At 43.7% G+C, this 23644-nt stretch overlaps 4 protein-coding genes across 6 annotated transcripts; 1 reads left to right on the top strand and 3 right to left on the bottom strand.

Moving 5' to 3' along the window:
- Window positions 580-1917, top strand: LOC110433167 (formin-like protein 5). The gene is made up of 3 exons (XM_021454907.1): window positions 580-1072; window positions 1215-1295; window positions 1610-1917. The coding sequence occupies exons 1-3, from the start codon at window positions 631-633 to the stop codon at window positions 1612-1614; spliced, it is 528 nt and encodes a 175-aa protein (XP_021310582.1). The 5' UTR covers window positions 580-630; the 3' UTR covers window positions 1615-1917.
- On the bottom strand, window positions 5272-6938 carry LOC8084956 (galactinol synthase 2). The gene is made up of 2 exons (XM_002461197.2): window positions 6478-6938; window positions 5272-6368 (listed from the first exon to the last, which is right to left on the bottom strand). Exons 1-2 carry the CDS (start codon window positions 6799-6801, stop codon window positions 5676-5678), a joined length of 1017 nt encoding a protein of 338 aa, XP_002461242.1. The 5' UTR covers window positions 6802-6938; the 3' UTR covers window positions 5272-5675.
- LOC8084955 (T-complex protein 1 subunit zeta 1) lies at window positions 8998-14746 on the bottom strand. The gene is made up of 15 exons (XM_002461196.2): window positions 14444-14746; window positions 13958-14021; window positions 13721-13856; window positions 12930-13081; window positions 12800-12847; window positions 12613-12705; window positions 12352-12458; window positions 11850-11964; window positions 11672-11758; window positions 10942-11146; window positions 10766-10860; window positions 9988-10056; window positions 9794-9901; window positions 9584-9702; window positions 8998-9476 (listed from the first exon to the last, which is right to left on the bottom strand). Exons 1-15 carry the CDS (start codon window positions 14575-14577, stop codon window positions 9401-9403), a joined length of 1608 nt encoding a protein of 535 aa, XP_002461241.1. The 5' UTR covers window positions 14578-14746; the 3' UTR covers window positions 8998-9400.
- On the bottom strand, window positions 16737-21589 carry LOC8074474 (pentatricopeptide repeat-containing protein At1g13040, mitochondrial). Of its 3 annotated transcripts, none has more exons than XM_021452216.1 (3): window positions 18752-21589; window positions 18151-18392; window positions 16737-17623 (listed from the first exon to the last, which is right to left on the bottom strand). In XM_021452216.1, the coding sequence occupies exon 1, from the start codon at window positions 20972-20974 to the stop codon at window positions 18965-18967; it is 2010 nt and encodes a 669-aa protein (XP_021307891.1). In that variant the 5' UTR covers window positions 20975-21589; the 3' UTR covers window positions 16737-17623; window positions 18151-18392; window positions 18752-18964. The 3 variants fall into 3 exon arrangements, with proteins under 3 accessions (XP_021307891.1, XP_021307892.1, XP_021307893.1); XM_021452217.1 differs by having other exon boundaries at window positions 18151-18385; XM_021452218.1 differs by lacking the exon at window positions 18151-18392.

Genomic DNA, 23644 nt, shown 5'->3' with positions numbered 1-23644 from the left:
GATCAGTCAAATTCATCCACAGCGCATCCCGTAGCTCATAATTATAGCTTCACATGACACTGATCTCACGTAATCTTAAAATATGTGCATATGTCTAGTTCTTGATCAAGAGATAGTTTTCTCGTCTTTAACTTTTATTAAAAATATAAAACAATATGCTTAGAGCTAGCTTATAAGTTACAATTAAAGCTACTCTTAGCATAATCTCTCTCTATCTTCTAATATTCATCAGTTTAGAGTTTAATACTAGTTTATATTATTGGAGACGTCTGACCTAAGAGTAATATAGGAGTATAACTGATCGTTGCCGTAGAGTGATCTATCCTATACTCCTAAAGTTGGAGATCGCTCCTCCTCTCACATATTACTGTAGATCAACAGCACCCAGACTCATATCCCTGTTCCCACAACAGTAGTACGCATGCGCTGTCCAATTTTCTTCAGATGCCGTCCACGTACCCGCCCCTTCTGGAACGCATGGAACGCCGCGTGAAAGCCTATCCTCCTGCCTCCCGGTTAAAGCCCTTTCAGCTCCCGACGACCCCCGTCGCCACCACCGCACACCCCGCCTCCTATGACGCAGCGCTAGACGCCGCACCAGCCCTGGCCCCGGCTTCACCGTCTGCTGCGATGTGTCTCCTCGTGGGCTCCCCTTCCCCACCCACATCGCCATTGGCCCCGTTGCCACCACCACACTGCGCCGTGCCCTGCAACCCGCCTCCAGCGATGCCATGCTCACGACCAAGCCGCCGAGGGCTGCCGCAGCGGCCACGGCCCAGACCCCGGCTGCGACGCCTCCCTGCACCGCACGATGCGGCAAGACGAGTCACTTGCACCCTCCACACGGCACGGCAACGCAGCACCGCCACCGGTCGCCACCCCGTCGGAGCGCCGAGCCACCTGCGTCCTCCGAGGGGCGCGCGGTGTGCCGCCGCAGCACCGCACCGGAGCACCAACCTGGCTGCGCCTTCAGTCCACCCGCGGCCCACGCCGAAACGCCGACCCAGTTGCGCCTCCAGCCCGCCAGCACCCTCCGCCACTGCGACGTCGCTCACCAACAGTGAACACCATGGTGCTTATCTCTCTCTCTCTCTCATATCCCATCTTCTATTAACGAATGCCTCGGTCATGGATGGGGCAGACCACATGGTCGACGAATTGCCTCTACAGCAATTTTTGTTACTAACCAAATAACCATGCTCAACTTCTCGCAGGAACAAAGATGCAGATACACACATATATACACCTGACAAGGAGTCCGATATGTTCAAAGCAGCAAAAAAGAAGCACACAAGGTACCATTGTTCAAAAGCTAACTCAATTTTCTAACCAATATTTTTTTTGTTAAATATAAAAATGGCTAACTGAATCCGACTAGCTATATGGGACAGTAAGCCCTTCATGTTAGTCTTTATGCAGTGATTATCATATTCACTGCATGAATTGGCTTACCTCACAGGTTGAAATTAGGACGTTTAAATGAGACTACCCATCATATGATCTCAACTACACTATTTTCATCTTGCCATTTCCAAATGTTCCTGTGTGTCCTATTCAGTTGCACACATATTTTGCATACCATAACCACATTCTTTAACATACAATGCAGGATGAATGACTGCAAAATGTTCAAGTGCCTTTGCGAGATCAAAGTGTGTTTTTGTCAACTGAACTTTTATGGATTTCGTCATTTGAGATTCAGTCAAAATTTGTGGATTCCATCTCCTATTTTTTTTTTGAGAATGTATATACATGAATCGACTACGATGTTTCGTTCATACATGATCTTTGTTCTACTATGTCAGCCTCAACCCTTCACCTCACAACCATATATGTGTATATGTATCTAGCTAGCGGCTTCAAAAATGCATGTGGCCATAGTACAGGGTGTTCAGGAAGCAATCTAAATGTTTCTCATACTGTGTCTGTACCAAACATTAACTGCTACTCTCTTGCTTTGGTGTCTACACCTGTAACCTGTATGCTCATAACAGTTGTTGTTCCTTTCTTCAGTGTTGTCCCACACAATTGAGTATTCCATTTCAATTGATCTGTTGGTGCCCAGGTGCCTTACTAACCTACAAATTTCACAGACGGTCTCCAGCACTTTTTGCCCTGCGCACGTATGATCTTCTACCTGCCTATATCATCTATGCAGTACAAGAACAAAGCCAGGGATTCTATGTTTAGACAAAACAATTATTAAATCATCCTATTATTATGGAACTAAACAATGCAACATATTTCATTGCACTATTGACCCATCGTAGTAAATATAGTTCATTGCATGCCTTAATGTACAATTTAAAATCACTAAAGCATTTGATGCAAATATGTTTTTCGTGCAAAGATCAACGCTATGTACTGGACTTTTGTTCCCCTATGTACAATAACAAACAACACTAAATGGTTGCTTTTTTTTACCTTTTGGAGAATGAATCATCTGATATCTTGCAATCCCTATACTATGATAACATTATCCTACAAAGTGCTCAAATCATAACCCAACTCTAACTAATTCTACTAATCTTTTTGTTGTATGATCATATAATGTGCTACAATTCTGCCCTTCTGCCCCGTGCAAAGCACGGGGATACCTGCTAGTATCTACTAGACTTGTACTATTGGTAGTCAAGGCCCATTAGGGCAGCTCCAGTGTGTAGAGCGAACCGAGCATGCAAGTGTTGGACGGTTCGATATGTGCAGTGTGAGCATCGACTATTGGCGGGTGCCAGTGCCACGCAGAAGATTCTGCAACTCTCGTTTGGTCTCTCTTTTTCTATACGTATGCAACATTGCTTATTTTATGCTGGACGGTTCGACTCCTCTGTATGGTTCGTTTTCGTTCGCACGCTCCAGTGTTCATGGTTCGCTTTTCTTCTCTCTCGGTTCGATTTTACCGGTACACTGGAGGTGCTCTTATTCTTGTACTAATAAATAACATCCGCTTAGAAGTCAATTAGTATTCCTCTTGAACACGTCAGTCAATGTTCTAGAAATGAATAAACTTGTAGAAGCCAAATTAAAGTCCAGTCACCCATGATGTGTAACTGTACCTATACCTGGTTGGCTGGTTGATCGATGGAGATGTGGCCATATATATAAACCTTGAGGACTAGTACTGAGCGTATAACCAACCACGCAGCCCCACGCACACGCCACTCACATCAACGTGCAACCACTATGGTGTACACTATATGAAACAGTAAAATTGAGGATATCAAAAGATTAAATAGAGAGAAAAAAAACTAGGTGAGGCATCAGCATCGAGCCTAGGACTGATGCTAGTGGGCAAGAAGCCAGCCACCGGCTCCCAGCACCCGGGTTACATAGAGTTCTCATGTATGGAAGAGTTTAAGAAGTCATTTAGAACACAGTATTTAATTTCTATAGGAATCGTCAGCAGTTTTCAGAATCAATCTAATTTTATAATAAAAACATAGGATTTGGAAAGGTCCTAAAGATGATACCCATATAGATAACGTTGAGCAATCTAAAATATCTTATAATTTAAGATAAATTTTAAGCCTCCGATACTTCTGGGAGGGAGCAGTGATTAGCAGTATCATACGTCTGTCGGTAGAGTATCCTTTTTTCCTTATAGTTTAATAGAGTCATCAGCTGACTTTTCTTGAATTTCCCTGCACGCATGCCACGTTGTCTAATAATCGATGCGTTTCTCGACATGTATGGTTGCCTGCCGGGCGGGTTGCATTGGCATATGGCATATGCATGTTTTCATTCAGTCGTGGACAGACGACAGTGTTTCGGTCTGCTGCCTAATTAAGCACTAATTAATTAATGAGCATGCATGCCTTCAGACCCAGGTAATAAGGTTATGTTTGGACTTTGGACAGGCGTCACAAGTCTGAATGATCCGATCAGGGGAGGACGGAGGACGTCAGGGCGTTGTCAAATCTTGACTGTGGCTCGATCTGGGCATCTCTAGCTCTGCAATCGCAGCCCTGCTGTGCACGACATGCAACTGCTTGCTACCTGTGCTTGGCGTATGCAATCCATTTGTAGGAGTAACAAACAAAATAAAACAAGTGAGTAACACCTAATTAAGACAGAGACAGACGCGCGACGACTGATCAACAAGTAACAACAGCCGTCCTCGTTTTGACTGACGGTGATCGTTCTATCTATCTACCTCAACAAATAAATAAATACTCCATGGCATGCGTTATCGCAATATATGCATGCATAGCTTAATTTGTGCATCGACCACGATCGACCAGGGACGTTGATCGATCGATTGGTCCGGTCGTCCGTACGTCGGCCGGACGTGGGCGGCGCACCGTGTCACCGTTACCGACCAAGCCTGATTTGACACCTGCCACCGTCAGCCGGATCGTCGACACCGGGTCGCTAAGCCGTCCAAAATCCGGTAGTAATAGCGAGGAGGAAATATCTTCGACAACAACCCGGACACCGTTTTCTTTCTTTCTTTCTTTGTGTTATCGCTCCAACGACTACTTCATCAACGATTTCATCACCTCGTCAAATGTATCGGCTTGAGCTTATCTGCTGAATTTGTCAGTCATTCAGTAGTATTTTTAATTTTAACTTTTTAGACAAGTGAATATGTCAAGATAAAGCTGAAAAAAGACATAGATGCAAGATAAAGTAAAAAAAATACAGCTTCTCGCCGCTCCATCGTCATTAGATCAGGCGAAGCATACCGAACGCTAGCAGCATCGAGGCGGCACAACAACGGCGTGGCTTGAGGAGGGGCTAGCCGACAGTGGCATGGAGGCGAGGCGACAATGGTGGTGAGCACATGGTGCGGTGGAGGTGTGAGACGATAAGGTAATTAAAGAGAGAAGAGGGAGAAAAGAGAAATAGTGGAAGAAAAATAAAGAAAGAACAAAAAAGTAGATTTCATCCTTGTCATCAACAATGCGAAGCAATATTTTCCAACAAGAGAAACCAGAGAACAAATTATTAGAGAAGCCACGGACTGGAGCTAGTTTGGACGTCACCGGCCGGCTGCTCTACCGTTCCATTTCCGGCATTCCCGGGACATGCATGTGAACATTGGCTATTCAGCAGGGGACGGCGTGCGCCAGGGTTAGCGAATCTAAACGATAAGATCAAGCTTATAAAACAAGAATATTTGAGGGAAAAAGCTAGATATGATTCAGCTGCCGCTGCTGCTTCCAAAGATCAGTTAGTATTTATTTGAGGGGAAAAGTTAGATATGATTATGCACCACAAAACCACCACAGATAAGCTCAACACAAAGGACCAACACAGCATTCAAGGGGCTTATACAAAACTAAAAGATTTATTAGCTTCAAAATGCTAGCTTGTTTGTCTTTGCAGATGTACATAGCAGGAAGATCCCAACACTGCATGCGTACCTAATTACTCAAGCTAAAAAAAAAAATCAAAACTCTTTTTCTTCTTCTTTGGTTTTCATTTCACCACATACAAAACTAAAATAACGAAACATATATATGAGCGATTGTACTGCTGGCCAATGTCTACAATTCCAAAACCTGTAGACCGCTAATTAATCCACACATATCCATATTATTATTAATATAATAATAATTAAGCGCCTCGTTGAGCGCCAGTAGTAGAGGACCGGAGCCACCAGCCGGCCGACCGATTCGCCCAGCTGCTTGGCACGTCGTCGTCCCGGCCGGCCTGCATGCAACCGGCGTCGCCTAGGCAGCCGACGGCGCGGGGAAGTACTTGACGGCGCCGGCCTGAGCCAGGGCCTGGCGCAGCGGCAGACTCGCCTGGTCCGCCGCCGCCTCGCCGCCGTTGTAGTCGAGGGTCTGGTCGTCGAAGATGTGCCACCACTTGGCCACCAGCGCCTTGATGTCGTCGCGGTCCATGTTGGGCTCCTTCCCCGTGTACCTCCACGGCTTTGACCCGGCGGCGCAGTAGTGCACCACCTTGACCTCGTCGAGCCGCACCACCTTAAGCTTGTCGGGATGCCTCCACAGCATGGCGAGCACCAGGTTGTACACCGGCGGGATGGGCGAGTAGACGTCGCGGAAGAAGAGGTTGAGGAAGTCCTGCTCCGCGAACGGCGTCGGCGGCGTCACCACCAGCGCGTCCAGCAGGTCTTTCGCGGTGCGCAGGCTGGGCTCGTGCACGAACATGCCGGCGTTGAAGTAGAGCGGCGGCGGCGGGCCAAGCTCCTGCTCCTGCTCCTGCTCCGGCCACGCCACGCGCTCAGGGCACTGCTGGCAGTAGCCGATCTTGTACTGCGGCGTGTGGCTCCACGTCTTCTCGCAGAAGCAGTCCATGACGGCGTGGAACTTGCCTTTCTCCAGGTCGAACAGGTGGTCGATGTTGGAGTACACCTGGATGTCCGCGTCAAGGTACACCATGCGCTCGTACTCCACCAACTGCATGCAGGCATGCATATGAATTAGTAATTAATTGCTTTGCTGGTTCCATCATCATCAATTGAATTGAATTGGATGCATGGAACAGAGATAGGATACAAATGGTTACCTCCCAGATGCGGAGCTTGGAGTAGTTGATGACGTAGTAGGCCATGGCGAACTGCGTCTGGCTGTCGGGCGGGTACACGGGCTCAATCTCGCGGACGACGCAGCCCTGGTCGCGGAGCTTGCGGCGGTGCTCCTCGGGCACGTCGGGGAGCACGGCAACCACCAGCGGGTAGGCGGCGCCGACACGGCGCAGGCCCTTGGCAAGGCCCACCACGCCCTTCCAGTAGTCGCCGTCGCCCGCAAGGAAGGTCACGTACGCCCGCTTCGGCGCCATGGCCGCCGCCGCCTGCTGCTGCTTGCCCAGCGCCGACGAGTTGGGACCCATTATATTGCGTTCGTCGTCGTCGTCGATCAGTCGATCTCTAGAAGAAGAAGAAGACTCGTGCGCTAGCTAGCTAGCTCTCTGTACGTACGTGTGTGTGTGTGTGTGTGTGGCTTGTTGGTGCTCGATGGATGGATGGATGGATGGAGAATGACGACGAGGGTGCCGTGCTTTTTATAGGCAGCTTGTGGTGGCGGCCGTGCGAGGAGACTGGCCGTGTCGCGTCGTGTCCACCGGCGCCGGTTCCGGCCGTTGGGTCGGTTTGGCGCGCGGGATCGCGAACGGACGCGTGGCAGTGGCGGAGATCGAACGGCTGGAGCGCGAGGGACGGAGGCGTCTGGGAGCGCAATTTCGCGGGAAGGTCCCGGAGAGGACGACGGCTCCCGCGACCCCGACCATTATCCCCTGATTTAGGGATTTAATTTATAGTTATTATATGGGTTACTTTTAAACTTTTTTTTATTAATGCTTGTATTTGCTGTGTGGGACTGGGGACCAGTGATTGGTTATATATACTCCCTCCGTCCCCGAAAGAATCAATTCCTAAGATCCGTGTCAGTCAAACTTTTTAAAGTTTGACTAACTTTATAGAATACACATTATATGAAAATATATTCTATAATGAATCTAATAATACTAATTTGATACTATAAATTCTAGCATTTTTTTTAGAAATTTGGTTAAAGTTTAAAAAGTTTAACTTAGGACAACTCTAGAAATTGATTCTTTCGTGGACGGAGGGAGAGTAGTAGGTATAGAAATAGAAATGAACTTACAGGTTGGTGACGACACAAAGAAAATAAAGATCTCTGCATCTACACTAATATGGCAAACTACTGGATACTGATATTAGCATTATATCCTCTATGGATAATTGGAAATTAAATACAATGAGAATGCAGTATATACTAGATTCATGCTCCACTGGATTTTCATTACTTTATTGATCGATCATATTCCATTTTTTTGTCGCCTCTTTCTAATTTGACTGATTGGATTCCTTTTATTATAGATATGGAATTTCAATTCAGAAAATGGTAACCGTTAATTACATGTATCGTTCAAATATTGCATTATATAAATCCCATTATCCGTTGCAGATATCTTGGATATATAAATATATAGTAGTTTTTCATACTGACATCTGTTACGGTGATTACGCTAGCAGCCCAATGGTTAGGCGGTTCGGTGACCGTGAGTCAAACCTCTTCTGGATATGTCAAGAATGAATACGTATATATATAATATATTAAACAACCTCAATTACAATTTATATCAGCAGATTTGGTGACGCGTGCGTGTCAGTCAAAAGAAACTACTACGTACGTATTAATGTCATTATTATTATTATTATTTCCTTGTATGTATATATATATATGTGGCGTTGTTGCGTGCGTGGACCAATTGAAGGACGATAATGACAACGGTGAGCTACCTGCTGGTACCGACCAAGAACAACCCCGGCAGTTGTCTAGGTACGTATACCGGATGGCCTGGCCGGTGCAGCTCAGCTAGCCATGCATCATATCCAAACGTACGTACAACACGGTCACGGCGCACGTGCTGCTGCTGCTGACCAGCATATATTCAGCAAATCAGCAGTAAATTAAATTCGAGTCACATCCCTTGGACGGTGCTCACGTACTAGTTAAGACCATGACATATACTACTAGTGGATGGAGTACCATGCTTTTTTTTTTGTGCCCATATATATGGTTCAGGGCTGATGAAGACTGAACTGAAGTCAGCTACAATTAATTCTCTCTTGAACGTGATATTGATATTTTTTTTATAAAGTGGATTAAAGTTAAAAAAAAATTGACTGACACATATCTTAAAAATTAAAGCTTTCAAGGACAGAAACGTCACGCTTCGCTCAACGTTTAATCGTTTATTTAGTCATATGCGTATGATTAATGGTGGCTGTAAGCGTGGCTTTGATTTTCAAATTTGAAACTAAGTGCGCGTGTACAGTGTAATTGTACCCAAAAAAAAAACTGGCAGGTTTGAGTTAAATGGTTGGGTCTTGTCTTGTGAAACACTGAATAGAGAAACAACACACGGAAAACCAAAAAATTATTCACATTCACGACTAAAACGTACACATGCAACAGCTGGAGACTAACAGTTGGACGGAAAAATGTAGGCAGATAATGATTATAGCAGTACATACACATGCATAGACATACAATAGGTCCATGACTGAAGATAATTTTCGCTAGATAAGAATAAATTGCTAAAGCAATCTTAGCGCGCTTACACCCAGTTTCATAGGTAGCGCGCTTACATGCACATGGTCTGTCATTGTCACAATTGGAGCCATAGCCTAGATTATCACATACACCGAGTTCCTAGGAGAATGTATGCCGCAAAAAGTGCAGACCATCGATAAAACTAAAATCTCATCTTGAAATATAAGCACGCAGCAATCCAAAATTCCAGGCAACGGTTCAGGGCACAAGTGACAGAGAATGCAACCTGCTTCGTGAAATGGGCCTAACTGAAGCCATAAATGTATCATCCAGATCACTACTAAGCACAAAACAAAAACAAAAGGTACAACAAATTAGTATCGGCTCGGACGCTCGGTGCCAACAAACATCTAAGTCGGTTTCCTCATGTTGCGGCCTGCTCTGATCACTTCATCCACAAGCAGCAATTGAGATGCAATGATGGGTCTACAGCAAAGACAAAAAAAAAAATGTTAGTTTGCACATCAAGGATGTTTTAGAAAGCATAGCTACAACAACATAGAAACACAAAAGCCGACAGCTGCATCACATACCCAGAGTTGATGATCTGGCGTTTCACAGAGTAATTATCAAAGATGCCTTCCATCTGGGGATCAATCGGTTCCCCAGAGTGATGGTTCAATCCCACAACTAATCCACGGTCATGCTCGTTCTTAAGAAAACAAAGAAAAATAGTCAAGAACTTCCTGACTTAAACTTCAAACAAAGTGAAACATCCACAAGGGGCGAATATCTTAACATACCTGGAGAGAAACAATCACATCTTGGGTATCTAAACCAGAGTTTTCAGCTAAAGTCTTGGGTATAACAAGAAGAGCTTCTGCAAACGCCTCCACCCCAAGTTGTGCTCGCTGTTGCCAAGGTTACAGTATTAGCAGCATGTTGATATTGCAGCTTTAAATGTAATAAAGCATTACCAGTGTTTTAGTGCACTTACTCCTTTGACGGTTTTCTTCACGTTGTCAATAAGATGCTTCTTTGCCGCAACCTCAAAAGCACCAGCACCCTACATTTGCCAAGTGCGATGGAAATGATAAGATGAACATATTTTTCTCGCAGAAGTCAATGGCTGTCTGATCAACTGAAACCAATCCGAATCAGGGTTCAAAATTTCGCCGAAATTTCGCGAATTTCGGTAATTTCGGTGGTGGCCGAAAGAAAAATCCGAAATTTTATTATAACTAATACATGTGCTATATAACTTTAGACTCATATTTTCTATTCTTTATAGTGCATATTCTTCTATTCAATAGATGTGTAATGTAATCATAAATCATATTGATACTTGTTTAGATCTAATTTTTTTAAAAATAAAAGCATACTTCATGTGTTAGTCTCTAAAAAAATTTCGGCGAAATTTCGGCCGAATTTCGCGAAATTCGGTAATTTCGGTGGTGGCCGAAATTTTTGCGATAACGAAATTAAAAACCTTGATCCGAATAATAACGTGCCTCAAGCAAAATGCAAGTTCGCACGTGATAGTAAAAAGGATGATGCAGACCAAGGTCAGTACAATAGAAATATTATGAAGTTGACACTAAGCAGGTTGCAAGTTTAATCAATCTTATTGTGCACACTTGACTAAGTTCACAATAACTCCAGCCAGAACTAGTGACTTTTGTCAGAGTCAACAATGATGAACACAAAACAAAAGCCACAAAATCTTCTTCCTAACTCCTGCTACCTTTCACAACAGACAAATTTACAAATCATACCAGCACAACTGCTTCATCCTCAATTGTGTTCTTAACAGATCTTAGACCATCACGGACAGCATCCTTGATTTGTGCGATGGTATGGTCATTAGGTCCTGAATATGTCAAACTATATTCAATTCACAGCTCAATTAGCGTATCAGAAAAGACATGTTGTTTCTCAAGTATAAACCAACCTTTAATCAGTATGGTACAAGAGCGTGGGTTTTTCACATTCTCCACAAAAGTGTACTTTTCTTCTCCAAGAACATGCTCATAGACAAGACCAGCCCAGCCTAGACAATCTTCAGTCAAGTCATCAACGGAATTGACAGCTTCACCACCGCATGCTAGCACAAGCCTCTCCATATTTCTCCTCTTTGCTCTTCGGAGAGCAATTATCTGTAAAATCATTTCAGTTCACATGCCCCAAATAGGAAAATGGATGTAAGTATTCGACAACACAGATCATGCTATTAATAAGCTTCCATGCAAAGAGCTTACTCTCGACTAGCAAATACATTTTTTAGACATTGCCAGCCACCAAAATGTTGACCACTAATATCTTGTTATTTATTTAAAAAGTACAAAAAACTATAATAAGATAAGATGAATCTAGTCAACACATGTATATTGCCATAACTCAAAATATATAGATAGAGATTGGAATAAAAGTCCGAGCTGGTTTGGTTAGCACAGCTTTTAGCAGTTCTCCTACAGGAAGGACCACTAAAGACACATTGATACATGGACTTTTTTGTTTATTTTTCACCATAAATGATCGTTTCAGGGCATGGTTTAATCAGACAATGCCTATTTCAACTGTTAACTTCATGAGATCCATGTTCTAAAATGAAAACCTCAATTCATTCAAGGTTGCAAATTAAATTTGATCGTGGAACCAGCAGAAGTCAGAGTAGAAATTACCCCAGCTCTAGCAAGGAGATCCAGAGATGGAGGGTCAATGCCCTTCTGATTTATCACAACAAAGTTTTTATCACCTCCAGCACAAACCTGCATGCAAGGAAACATGAGGACAATTTACCCACAATAATGCAGCATATGGCAAAAATAGACTCTGGGCACAAAGCACAAAACAAATTACCTTATTTTTCAACTCAATAATCCGTTTGACACGTTCATCAACTTGGCGTCTCTCTGCAGCAACCATCTTCTCCCTTTGTTCTGCATTTGAGTAAAAAAATCCTGCATTGATTTCACTGTAAAGTTTACATGTCAGTAAGACAGCTGGCTTCCACTATACATGAAAAATCAGAAAATAATTATAAGCATCTTGAACCCTATTTACTGATTACAGTTTTGCCTCACAGCAGAAGCGAAATTAAGAGCTGAAATTGAAGTACAATAATAGAGGTTTACATAAACAATTATAAAAGGGAGCATGGACACTTGAGTTCTACAGTCCAATCCAACAAAAACATGGCTGGCAGCGATCATGAAACTTAATATGTATAGCTCTATTAATCACATAAAAAATGCTCCAAATACCTTTTCAAACAAATTCAGCGCACAAAAAATCAAATAATTAATTAAGCAATACTAAAACCAAAACATAAAAAGCATAACACTGCTGTACTGGTATGCACCTTTTCTCATATTCTAATGAGACATTGCAGGTCAAGATGTAACAGTTCTCTGCCCTGCGCTTCATGTCAGGGTGACGAGAACCGTGGTCCAGGACCAGACCTTCAACCTACAAGAATATCATGGCACATTTGTAAAGTTTTGACATCCCTCCACATATACCATTATCAAGTTACATTGCTATGTTAATCCAAGCCATTTATTGAAGAGACTGAAATTTAGCACAATGCCATATATTGGAATGAGAAGAAATGAATATGTACCAGGCGGGTGTCAACATCAAATTTGTGGCGCATGTGCATTATTTCCACCATAAAAAGATCGATTGGTTCATCTGGTTTGCTGATGCACAGAACCTATAACAGTTTTATACAGAAAATTCAAATATGCTTCAAAATGGACAGGTATAGAAACGTTTCACAGAAGAACTACAAGAGACATCAAACATACTGCATTCACAACAATATCCGTCAACTGATCAGCCAATCCTTCATACAACTGCAATATAGTAAGTCCATGTAAAACTTGAGTGGCAAACAGGTAAATTTCTTCTGACATGGAAGATGAAAGACTGTAATACCTTCGTCCTAAGAGTTGTTCTTGCTATCATTTTCAAGGTGTCTCTGTCCGGTTCTTCACCAATAACGACTGGCGTCTTGAACTTTTCAAGAAAATCAAGACATGCTCTCTTAGCAACATCAAAACCATCGACCAAGAATCTTGGATGAGTACCTACAAGAATAATAATTGGTTACAATATAATTATAGAAATTAGATTATTACAAAAAAAAAGGCTTCATCCAAAAGGACAGCTCTCCTACCGCAAGATAGTAGAACCTTGACTTTCTAGAATATTATTTTTTTGCTAACTTATGTAATAACCCATGTTAAACTGGTATTACAAATGTTCCCTAAACAAGATGAGCTGCACAAGAACATCTCAGCATACCTTCAGGTTTACAAGAAAAGAGAATGTTCAGTTTGTGTTGCTCTCAACCTTTAAACATAGAGACTGACTGCCAAGATCAAAATATTATTAATGGGGTGTCATGAATCATCACATGCAATACGAGAATCATGTGACATCCCTAAACCATTAGCAAAGCTTCACCCGGAAAGAAGATTTCTTTTATGTCTGATGAGATAAAAACTTACGCTGCACACCCATTCTTTGCCTCAATTCAATGAAATGATGTGTAACTATACAAAATCACCTTATATATAGGTATAAATATGGTTGTACATTAATTTTCTAAATGCCAACATAATATCTCAAATATAGTAAAAGAAGTTTCAGAAACCACAAAATTAAATCAATACACCAAACCCAGAGAAGATTAGACATGTTCCTAGAACAAATTAACAAAATACCTTCATCTATGCACCGCTCAGACTGCTTCATTAGCTCCCCAATAAAAAGCACAGTGGAGGTTGTGCCATCACCACTTGTGTCATCCTGTGCCACAGCCGTCCTTGCAATCATGATTGCAGTTGGGTTCTGAATTTGCTGCAATAAATTACACAAGACATCAAAGAAAAGAAAAACACCACCAAGTAAAATATCATCAGGATGTCAATAGAATGTTTCTGTGAAAGGTGGTGTCATACCATTTCCTTCAAGAGGGTGTTCCCATCCTTAGTCAGCTTCAGGTCACCAGCTCCACCCACAAGCCTGAGAAGCACAAACCAAACGGCAACAAATTGTAAGCAACCTTTGCCAAAATCAGATTATCTTTCCGCTACTAAATCTGAACAGCTAAAACCAGCATGTGACCAATTTGTTACAAATAAGCAAATGCACTGCCAAATGGAGATCCAATCAGAGATCGCCACGCGCAATATAGATCAGGCGGAGCCAACCAAACGAGAAGCACAAAACAACGGGGAGACTTTGCATCTCAAATCTACAAGTGAACAGCTACACCACGAAACCAAGACCCATTAGGCCATTACCGCCCGCACGAAAAACATAGGATCAAACCCTACGGCCCAGCGAATCTACCAGAGGGTGATCTAGCGATCACGCCCAAATTAAAGGGCTGTGCGAGCTGGCGGCGGCGGGAGGAGAGGGAAGAGGAAGGACCGGAAGGTTACATCTTGATGGTGCCCTTGGGGCCGAGGTTGGTCTTGAGCACGTCCTGGAGGCCCTTGGCGGCGTTGATGGTCATGTGCAGCGCCTCCGACTTGTTGAGCACCTGGGCGTTAGGGTTCAGCACACGGAGCGACATGGCTGCTGCCTTGCCTCGTTTGCTCCACCCGGAGATCTCGCCGGCGGCGGCGGCGGCGGCGAGTTGGTGTTAGTGTTAGGAACCACAGGGCCAGGCCAAGCAGGGGCGGGGCGGGGCGGGGCGGGGCGGAGCGGAGCGGGAGCAGTAGGGTTTTGGGCGAGTGCGGGTTGGGATCAGGAGGAGCTCTTCTAGTCTTCTAGCTGGAGATGTCGAGACGGCGCTTGTTGGTGGGCAGGGTTGGGCCGTGATCTGTTGGGCCCAAGGCTGCGCTTGCACCAACAAGTGGGCCTCGGCCTCGGCCTGACCTTAGTAGTGGACTGACAACATTGCTTGTCTTGGCAGTCGGAGCACAGTGAGCACGGCTAATCCAGTAATGGCAGAATGGGCCCATGAAAGGCCAAGGCCCAGCACTATTGTTGCTATTTTTGACAAATATATTTTTTTTCCACAGCTGGTGCTCCCCACCTGCCTACTGTATATATGTGCAGAGTTTTAGAGTCTGCCAGAATTCCCCTTTTTTAGTATTTTATTTCATGTGTGTAATTTTTCATTCCGCTTTGGGAAAATTACCTCAAGATGTAATAAAGTGATATTTTTGAATAGCTATTTAAGTGAAATATTGAAGGGGGATATGTTCACTCTTATCAAGAGTATTGTGTGCCAAAGATTTCATGCTCCTAAATCAAATGTGAATGTCATCACCGGGTTATGGGTCATGCTTATCTGTTTACTTTGCATGATGGTAAATATTTCAAGGTTTTGATCTATCCCATTCTAGCATTGACATGACTTTAGTTTATAGCTATTACAGTGGCGGATCTAGAATTTACTGACGACTAGGGCCTCTATCTAGAGGTGAAAAAAATTATCCTACATCTATCGTACTCGGTAGGAGCCTATAAGCCTATTAATATCACAGTCATTGAGCCACAAACATAAATAACTAAGACAAAGATAAAATTTCTAATTGATCTGGTGATTGAACTAAAATTGCTAACAACATTTCACGGTACACCTGATGAGATGAAAACCAATAACCTAATATCTCATTGATCTGATGTTTTGTTGTTTCTAATTTCAGTTTTCAATCTAATTAAGTAGTAATTGATTCTGGGGAAGGGAGCAGTACTAGGCTAGAGGCTATTAGCGGAGGAGCCAAGGAGGGAAGAATGGAGGACGGGGCTACGCCCTAGGACCTGGCCGTCTAGCGTCCGCAGCCGCCAGCCAGCGCCCGGTGATGGCCTGGTGGGCCGTCCGGCCATGGGTTCTTGCGCACCCCGAGCCTAGGCGGTTGGTAGGGGCTGCAGGAGAAGGATAGTCGCAGGTCGGGTGTTGACCAGCATGGTGGCGAGCGGCGGCACGGTGGAGGGTTAGCGAGCCACGTGGGGTGGCAAGGTGGAGGGCTGGCGGGCGGCGGCGCTGACGGTCTCGCTGATGAAGTCACGGTCGTGGTGGCTCATGAGTCATGAATGAGACTACTAGTCTTCGTAATGGGATTCATTTGTGGCTTTATTAGCCTAAAATCTATATGGGCTATAGAGTGCTAGTGGCCCAACGACTAGGGCCTGGGCCCTAGAGGCCTGGGCCGCAGATCCGCCCCTGGCTATTAGCCCATTTCTTGAATTCCTATCATCTTTGTTTTTGCAACGACCAAATCGACTGAAGCTCAGATGTGGTTTCCTCTCAATATAAACAATGCTCATTCCTCACAATATAAACAATCGGCAATAAAAGGGTGTATAACACATTTGGTCATTTATGTTTCGAAGAGTATAAGAGATAATAATTGTATGGCTTTTGATTAACCTCTACAGTTTTGTCATTTTGTGTGATTTGTAGTTATTACTTTGATTGCTATCAGTCTTATCTTGGTACTCTGACCATACTACGAAATGTAATTGCCAATGAACGGTTGAGATTAGAAGTCGCAGTTTTCTCATTACTGGACCGTCTTTTCTCACCTGGGTGCAGCTGAGATGTGTGAAAAAAAACTGTACGTGTGATGGTATTTGAAAATTAAGCATCATATTTTCTTGCTTTATTATTATTAAATATAAAAAAAAATGTTTAAAGTGGGGAATTAGCCACACACGAACGGAGTTTTATAAGCAAGATAACTCCAATTCAAGCATCAGACATCGCAGAAGAACATACTAAAATGGAAGGAAAACCCTGCAAAACTGTTTAATCCAGTCACCTGGCGATGTGTTAATGATTATAAGATACTGTACAACAGATACAACATGGATAGGCTTACAGACTTGCACAAAATTCCCCTTGCCAGTTACCCACTACATTCATCGTACTATCAAAACTGGTCATCAGATTATCGGATTCCAGAGGTTGTAAAGGACCAAAATCTAACAACCAAATCCAAACAAGTTACCAGCGAGCGGTCAGCTACAAACTCATCGTATTATCAAAGCTCGATTGGCCATAAAAATGGCTGGGCCATAAAAATGGCTGATGCTGACGCTGATTTGTTGTGAGAAAAAAATATTGTTAGAATTCTGGCTGGCAAACAACTAATAGGCAAACCCACCCCCGCCCTAGCAGGTTTTGCTGGACGGAAGCCTGCAACACCTGTTTTAGCCTGAGCAGTCACCAAAGCTGTCAGGTACATCCCAGAGCCTGAATACATGTCAGAAACCAATCCATCTCACGACCCAGCCATGCTTACAGGTCAGAAAAATTGAATAATGTCAATTTCTGATAGCATTTAGCTACAGCGTCAGAAAAACCTTCAAGAAATTCCTTAAGACTTGATCACAGATGTTTTAAATCCTGCCACATGGATCCTCTGTTTCCCTCCTGTCTTCAGTCACATACTGACATCCAAGTGCTATATACAGTATATATTATATCAAGCACATCTATATCTGATCTGAATCCCCATTGGTTTCCTCCTAGATTTTTGAATGCTAAGGATTTGGATATTTCAAACAACAGAATCAATGGTACATAGCCAACAAACTTGAAGAATGAATAGAAACTGAAATGTGCAAGTATAGAAGCCAAGGACCCACTACATGGATAGGAAGAGCACCTGTACAGCCAAAATGGATAAAAACCGAGTGAGATAGGTAGGAAATACAGAGGCTGATATGCATTCATATATGCTTATGTAAATCTGTTGAGCTCATTTCTTGCTCGCTGGTTCTTAGCTATTACTAATTCACTATGAATCATGCATATAGTTATTTTAAGACTTCAACAACTGAGGTGTATATAGTGAATATGGACATAGACATGGTTAACATACTGATTTCCCATGTAAAGACTCTTTGTACATGTTCAGTGAATTAAAAGTTTCGAAATGCCTTTGTTTCTAATAACTAGACAGTAAATGCTTAATGATCCTTCATTAATTTATTGGGTTTTGGTTCAAAGTCTATATTTTGTTTGGTTAAACTAAAGTGGTCTTGTTTTCGCGATACCAGACGGGAGAAGTATAATGACATTGTGACAGATAGTTGTTGAGGAGGGCAGGGGAGACAAAATTTTGGGAAGGAAAAACTGTTGAATGTCTCCTCCTCTGTAGATGTCTATACATTGCATGTTTGGTAGGACTACCTGTCACATGATTATTCAATCCATGTTACTCTGCATGCTCCACTTTCTCTTCATGTCCTTTCCCCTGTTAATTGAATGTCGTCTGCAGTCCATGGATATCAGGATCTGCTTGCTCTCACGATTTATATGCTCATTTCCAGCAACAAGGGGGATGATGTCCCCAGAAACGGTTGCACAGGAGATGAGACTTTAACCACACAATCATGCTTTGGTGTCAAAGTACTGAAGACGATGCCTGCAAACTTGGTAGAATTTATGTAGGATGAACATGGTTGTTTAACTACATTCAAATTAAGCATAAAACAACTAATATAAATAGTAACCCCGAAACAGAAAAGGTCCCGCATGGGATGCAACGTTGTTCAGTTGAATTCCATCAGGTCATGCCTTCAGCTAGCACAAGGCACAATTCTCATGTTCCATAGTGATGATTATCTTAGTCTAGTTGCTATACATCATCTACCCTGGTATCAACATTTCTTGAGAAACTTGCTCAATTACAGTGGCATGGCTTTAAGAAGTAAACACCTAGTGCAGTAGTGCTTAGTGCTTACATAAGATAAAGCTAGCATGATACAGAAGAAGGTCAAAAGAAAAGTACCTTGTCCACTGTTTCTCTGGTGTGTCTGCTTTTGGGTCTGGTACAGGTCCAGCTATAATGCATCCATCCAATTGAGTTAATCAGCAAAGATGTGTCCCGCATGCCAGCACAGCAATGAGTTTAGAAGCAACTAAACAAGCTCAGACCTTTGAGCTCTAATGACATGAGTAAAATGTCCTAGAGGCTGAAACTCTCAAGAAACTCAGTCAGTTGTTACTTGTTCTTTGATTTAAGCATACTTATCAGCCTGTCAGAAACATCTCTGTCGAGAATTATGCCATTCTCCATCATATATTCCCATACCTCATAAGCCAGTGTAGCTTTCCCTTCCTCTAGGAGGCCACTGATCAAATACCTAAATGTCAAGCTATCAGGTTCTACCCCTCTAGCCCTCATATCCCTGAACAGATCAACAGCTTCAATTGCCCTTGAGCTTTTCCCGAGCCAATATATGAGTGTGTTAAAAGTAATAACATCTGGCGAAACTTCCTTCTGAATCATCTGCAAGAAAATTTTCTGCGCCTGTTCAAACTGACCAGCTTTACAGAGGTTATGGAGCATAATATTGTACAGATTAACATTTGGAACAACCTGAGCTTTCAGCATCTGCTCAAAAATTTCTTCAGCCAGGTTGCAGTATCCTACACCGTAGAGACCATTAATTAGAGTTCCATATGTCACAGCATCTGCTTGTATTCCCTTATAACCCATTTCTTTGAACAGCTTCAATGCAGAAGTTACTTTCTTTGCCTTGCAAAATGCGTCAATCAGTATGTTACAAGATACAATATCACAGAACCCACCAACCTCCATATGATCTGAAACAAAACCAAATGCCCTGTCCAATTGATGAGCTTTGCACAATCCTTTTAACATTTGATTATAGCTGTACCGATCAGGATTTACTACCCCACTCATTTCCATCTCTTCTATCAACATTTCAGCTTCCTTTATCATACCTGCGTCACAGTAATGGTTCAAGCGGATATTATATGTGACAACATCTGGCTCACACCCATTTGCCTGCATGAAGGATATGATTTTGAAGGCTTTATTAATGCTTCCTGATCTCATGAAGCCACTTATCAGGGCATTGTAAATACAGACATTGAGTTCTAAATTAAGACTCAGCATCCTCAATGCCAGCTCAAAAGCCTCGTCAACCTTATCACTCTTGCACAACCCAAATATCAATACGCCACAGGAAATGATATCAGGTTTAACGCCCCTCCTCATCATTTCTTCCCAAAGCTCGACCGCTTCAGCAAACTGCTTATTATCACATAAACATCCAACAATTGTTGTGTAAGTGACAACATCTGGACCGGTTCCTCTCATCTCCATATTCTCAAGCATCATCAAAGCATCATGCAACCTATTTTGCTTACATAAATAGTCAACATATATGTTACATGCCCAAATATCTGGAAAACACCCAAACTTATCCATATCAGCCAGGAGTCTCTCTACGAGCTCAATCCTGTCTGATTGGCACAGTGCAGATATCCACCTTGAATAAGTGAATGAAGTCAAGCAAAAACCTTTATCAAGTGCCACGCCATAATACTTCTCAACCAAATCAAAGCAGCAATTCTTAACTAGCACACCAATGAACCTGTTGTAGTCCACACCAAACTCACGGCATCCAGACGTAACCATCTCATCAAATGTCTGGATGACAGAATCGAACTTGCCCGCCCTGACATAGCCCGACAAGAGGATCCGATAGAGAGAGCGATGCAATGTCACCCCCTGACTCCTCACTCTCTCGAGGAACTCCGACAGCAGGAAAAAGTTGCTGTCTATAAACAGCAGGCTGACAATGTAGGCTATCGCGAACTGGGTGTGATCAAACCCAGGCCTGGACTCTGCCCACCAGTAGAACTGCACTGCCGTCTCTGAGTCCGACACGCTCCGGAGCACCCGGTTGACAACAAAGGGGTCCAGGTCGACATGGAGCCTCTCCAGCTCCAGCTCCACCGAATCCGACGACCGCCCCTGTTCCAGTGCTCGCCCAATGACGCCAGCGACCTGCACCCGGGCTGGGCAAAACAGCTCGGACAGCCGGCCAGATGTCCCTGGAGTGGCACTGTCGCCGCCGCCGCCGCCGCCACTGTAGTGCACCCTTCTTGCACACCAAACGATCCAGGAAACAGCGTGGAGGGGAAGGATATAGAACCTGGTAATCTGAGACGACCATGGCGGTCGTTTGGCCAAGAACATAACAGATCCCTCTCAGGAGGGGAGTTACGTCGAACACCTGGCCGGCGGGCTTAGCGCCGGGCATAGGAAACTCTGTTGAACCCCCAATATTTTTGAGAGAGAAGCTTCTCGCGTGCCTCGGATTGTAACTCCAGTGGCTTCATCCCCGCGCGACGGGGAAGCAACAGCAGAGCACGGAGCTCAGTAGAATCGAACTGGAAGAGGAAGGGAGGACGGCTGCTGAACCGAACAGGAGCAGGAGCCCGGAGGGAGAGGAGGAGGAGGAGGAGGAGGAAGCCGACGGTCGGCCACGGGGAAGGATGTGGGCGGCGCTGGGATGGGTGCGGTGGAGCGGAGGTGGGTCAGACGGCGCCAGAGGGGGTGCTGCCTCTGCTCTGGTGGACTGGACTGGCGGGAGATGCGCTGGCGGACGATGCCGAATAACGACTGCTGCGCGGCCGGTGCGAAGGAAGGGGAGAGAGAGCGGCCGTGCCGAGTGCCGAGTGCCGAGCTGCGTGAGCGAGCAAGACGCCGCCGCGACTGGCAATGGCAAGTTCTCCTGCAGGCAGGAGCAGGACGACGTTCAAGTTCCGGTGGCGGCGCGGCCGATGCGGTATCCTGCCTGCGGCTGCGGGCCGCCCATACGCATACGCCGAGTCCAGGAGCTTCCAGATATGGTGTTGGGCTTCGTTGGGCTAGAGAAACAAACACTTGTCATTGGGCTCTATTAACGGTCCACCCGAGTGCTAATTTTTTTTTTGGGACATTTTCAAATATGCAAAGATAACAATCGTCACTATAAGGCCTTGTTTAGTTTCGAAAAGATTTCAGATCAAATATTATCTAATTATGGACTAACTAGGATCAAAAGATTCGTCTCGCGATTTACAGCTAAACTGTGTAATTAGTTTTTCCTTTCGTCTATATTTAATGATTCATGCATGTGCCGCAAGATTCGATGTGACGGGGAATCTTGAAAACTTTTTGCTTTTTGGGGTGAACTAAACAAGGCCTAAGAATAAGATCCAAACACTACTCATATTTTTTTATCTAGAATTCAGATTCTCTATTCAGTATCTATACTATAATCCAAGTTAAGGGATTATTGAAGGGTCCAACTAAATCTTTTGGTAATAACTTTCCTTGCAATCCTTTTATGGTTAATGCCATTTCTTGATTGTTTTGTCTTTTAGATTGACAGGTTTCATACTACAATGCAAAAAAAAAAATTACAATCATATTGTTCCCCTGTTAAGTTGCTCTCTAAGAGCATCTCCTAGAGATGTTTAGAATCTCTTCATGATTTTAGATTTGGCTATTGATGTCTGAAAACCCCCTCCAACAGCATTTCCATTGGTTAATCCAATTTTCCAGAACCTCCATCCCGTGACTCTCACTTGTAAGAAAAAGCAAGTTCCATGGCTCAGCTATGCAGGCATGCAAGACCGCTCCGCCTCCATTTACACGCTCCCCTCTTCTCTTTCCTGCGCGCTCCATTCAAATACGTAGACTAAATTAATATAGAGATGTTGTTGTGGTGCATTAGTTTTTTAGAGAGCCATTTTTTTGTAGATAGCCTTTAAATCTTGGTTTTTGGATATTTATTTTACAGAGTCTTGGCAGTGGGGAAATGGTTTAATTTGGATCCTCCCATGCATGCATGCATGTAAAAGGATCGGATTGCACTATAGTATGAAACGGTTCTGGGAAGCCCGATGCTTCCCGCGTTGTGCAGCGTGCTAATACTACGATCGAATTCAAACGTGTAGAGAGGAGTTAAGCTGCCAACCATGGGATGAGCAATGCTACACTCTGAAAGTGCCATCCACTTTGTAAATTCTCCGATCGATGCCACTGATGCCTAGCTACCAAACTATAGCCTTGTTGACCTATCGTCTATAGCTATCCATATCGAGTCATATGCCTATTAGAGGCATGCATGGAAGTAAGCAAAAGCTAAAATGCTCTAAACTTCTGCTAGAATAGATAGCGAGGTCAACTGGTGGCTGTCCTTTTCCTGCCATGGATTTCTCTGTTGCCGCCTCTCAGCCTCTGCAGTCAGTCTGGCATAGGCCTTGTTTAGTTCCCAAAAAATTTTACAAAATTTTTCAGATTCCACGTGACATCGAATCTGTAGACACATGCATAAAGTATTAAATATAGATAAAAATAAAAACTAATTACACAGTTTGGTCGAAATTGACGAGACGAATCTTTTGAGCCTAGTTAGTTCATGATTGGACAATATTTATCAAATACAAACGAAAGTGCTACAGTGTCGATTTTGCAAAATATTTTGAAACTAAACAATGCCATATATGATCGGATAGCTAGGCCGATCGAGGTTTTGCATGGTTGGTTAATTTATTATGTGGTGGACGTCCTCACCAGTCTCCTGCGTGACATACATACATGCATACATCATCGTCTCCAATCCAATAATCGATATATACTACGCATGCATGCAGTGATCCACTCAGCTGCCGGCCGGCCGGCCGGTCGGCGGCGGCGTCAACCTTTTTGTTGTAATCCTAGAGTCCGGTCCAGCCAGCCAACGGAATGTTACTGCACGCCGCATGTTTATAGTAAAGCTCTTTTGTTAAGTATAAGTAGTACTTATCTTTTTGTTTTAAATTGTATAAGTCATTCCCGCACGTTGTTGCGGTGAGCGAAAAAATTAGACTAAAATTA

The sequence above is a fragment of the Sorghum bicolor genome, chromosome 2 (genome assembly GCF_000003195.3).
Source record: "Sorghum bicolor cultivar BTx623 chromosome 2, Sorghum_bicolor_NCBIv3, whole genome shotgun sequence".
NCBI lineage: Eukaryota > Viridiplantae > Streptophyta > Magnoliopsida > Poales > Poaceae > Sorghum > Sorghum bicolor.
This window is presented reverse-complemented; position numbering and strand designations above follow the sequence as displayed.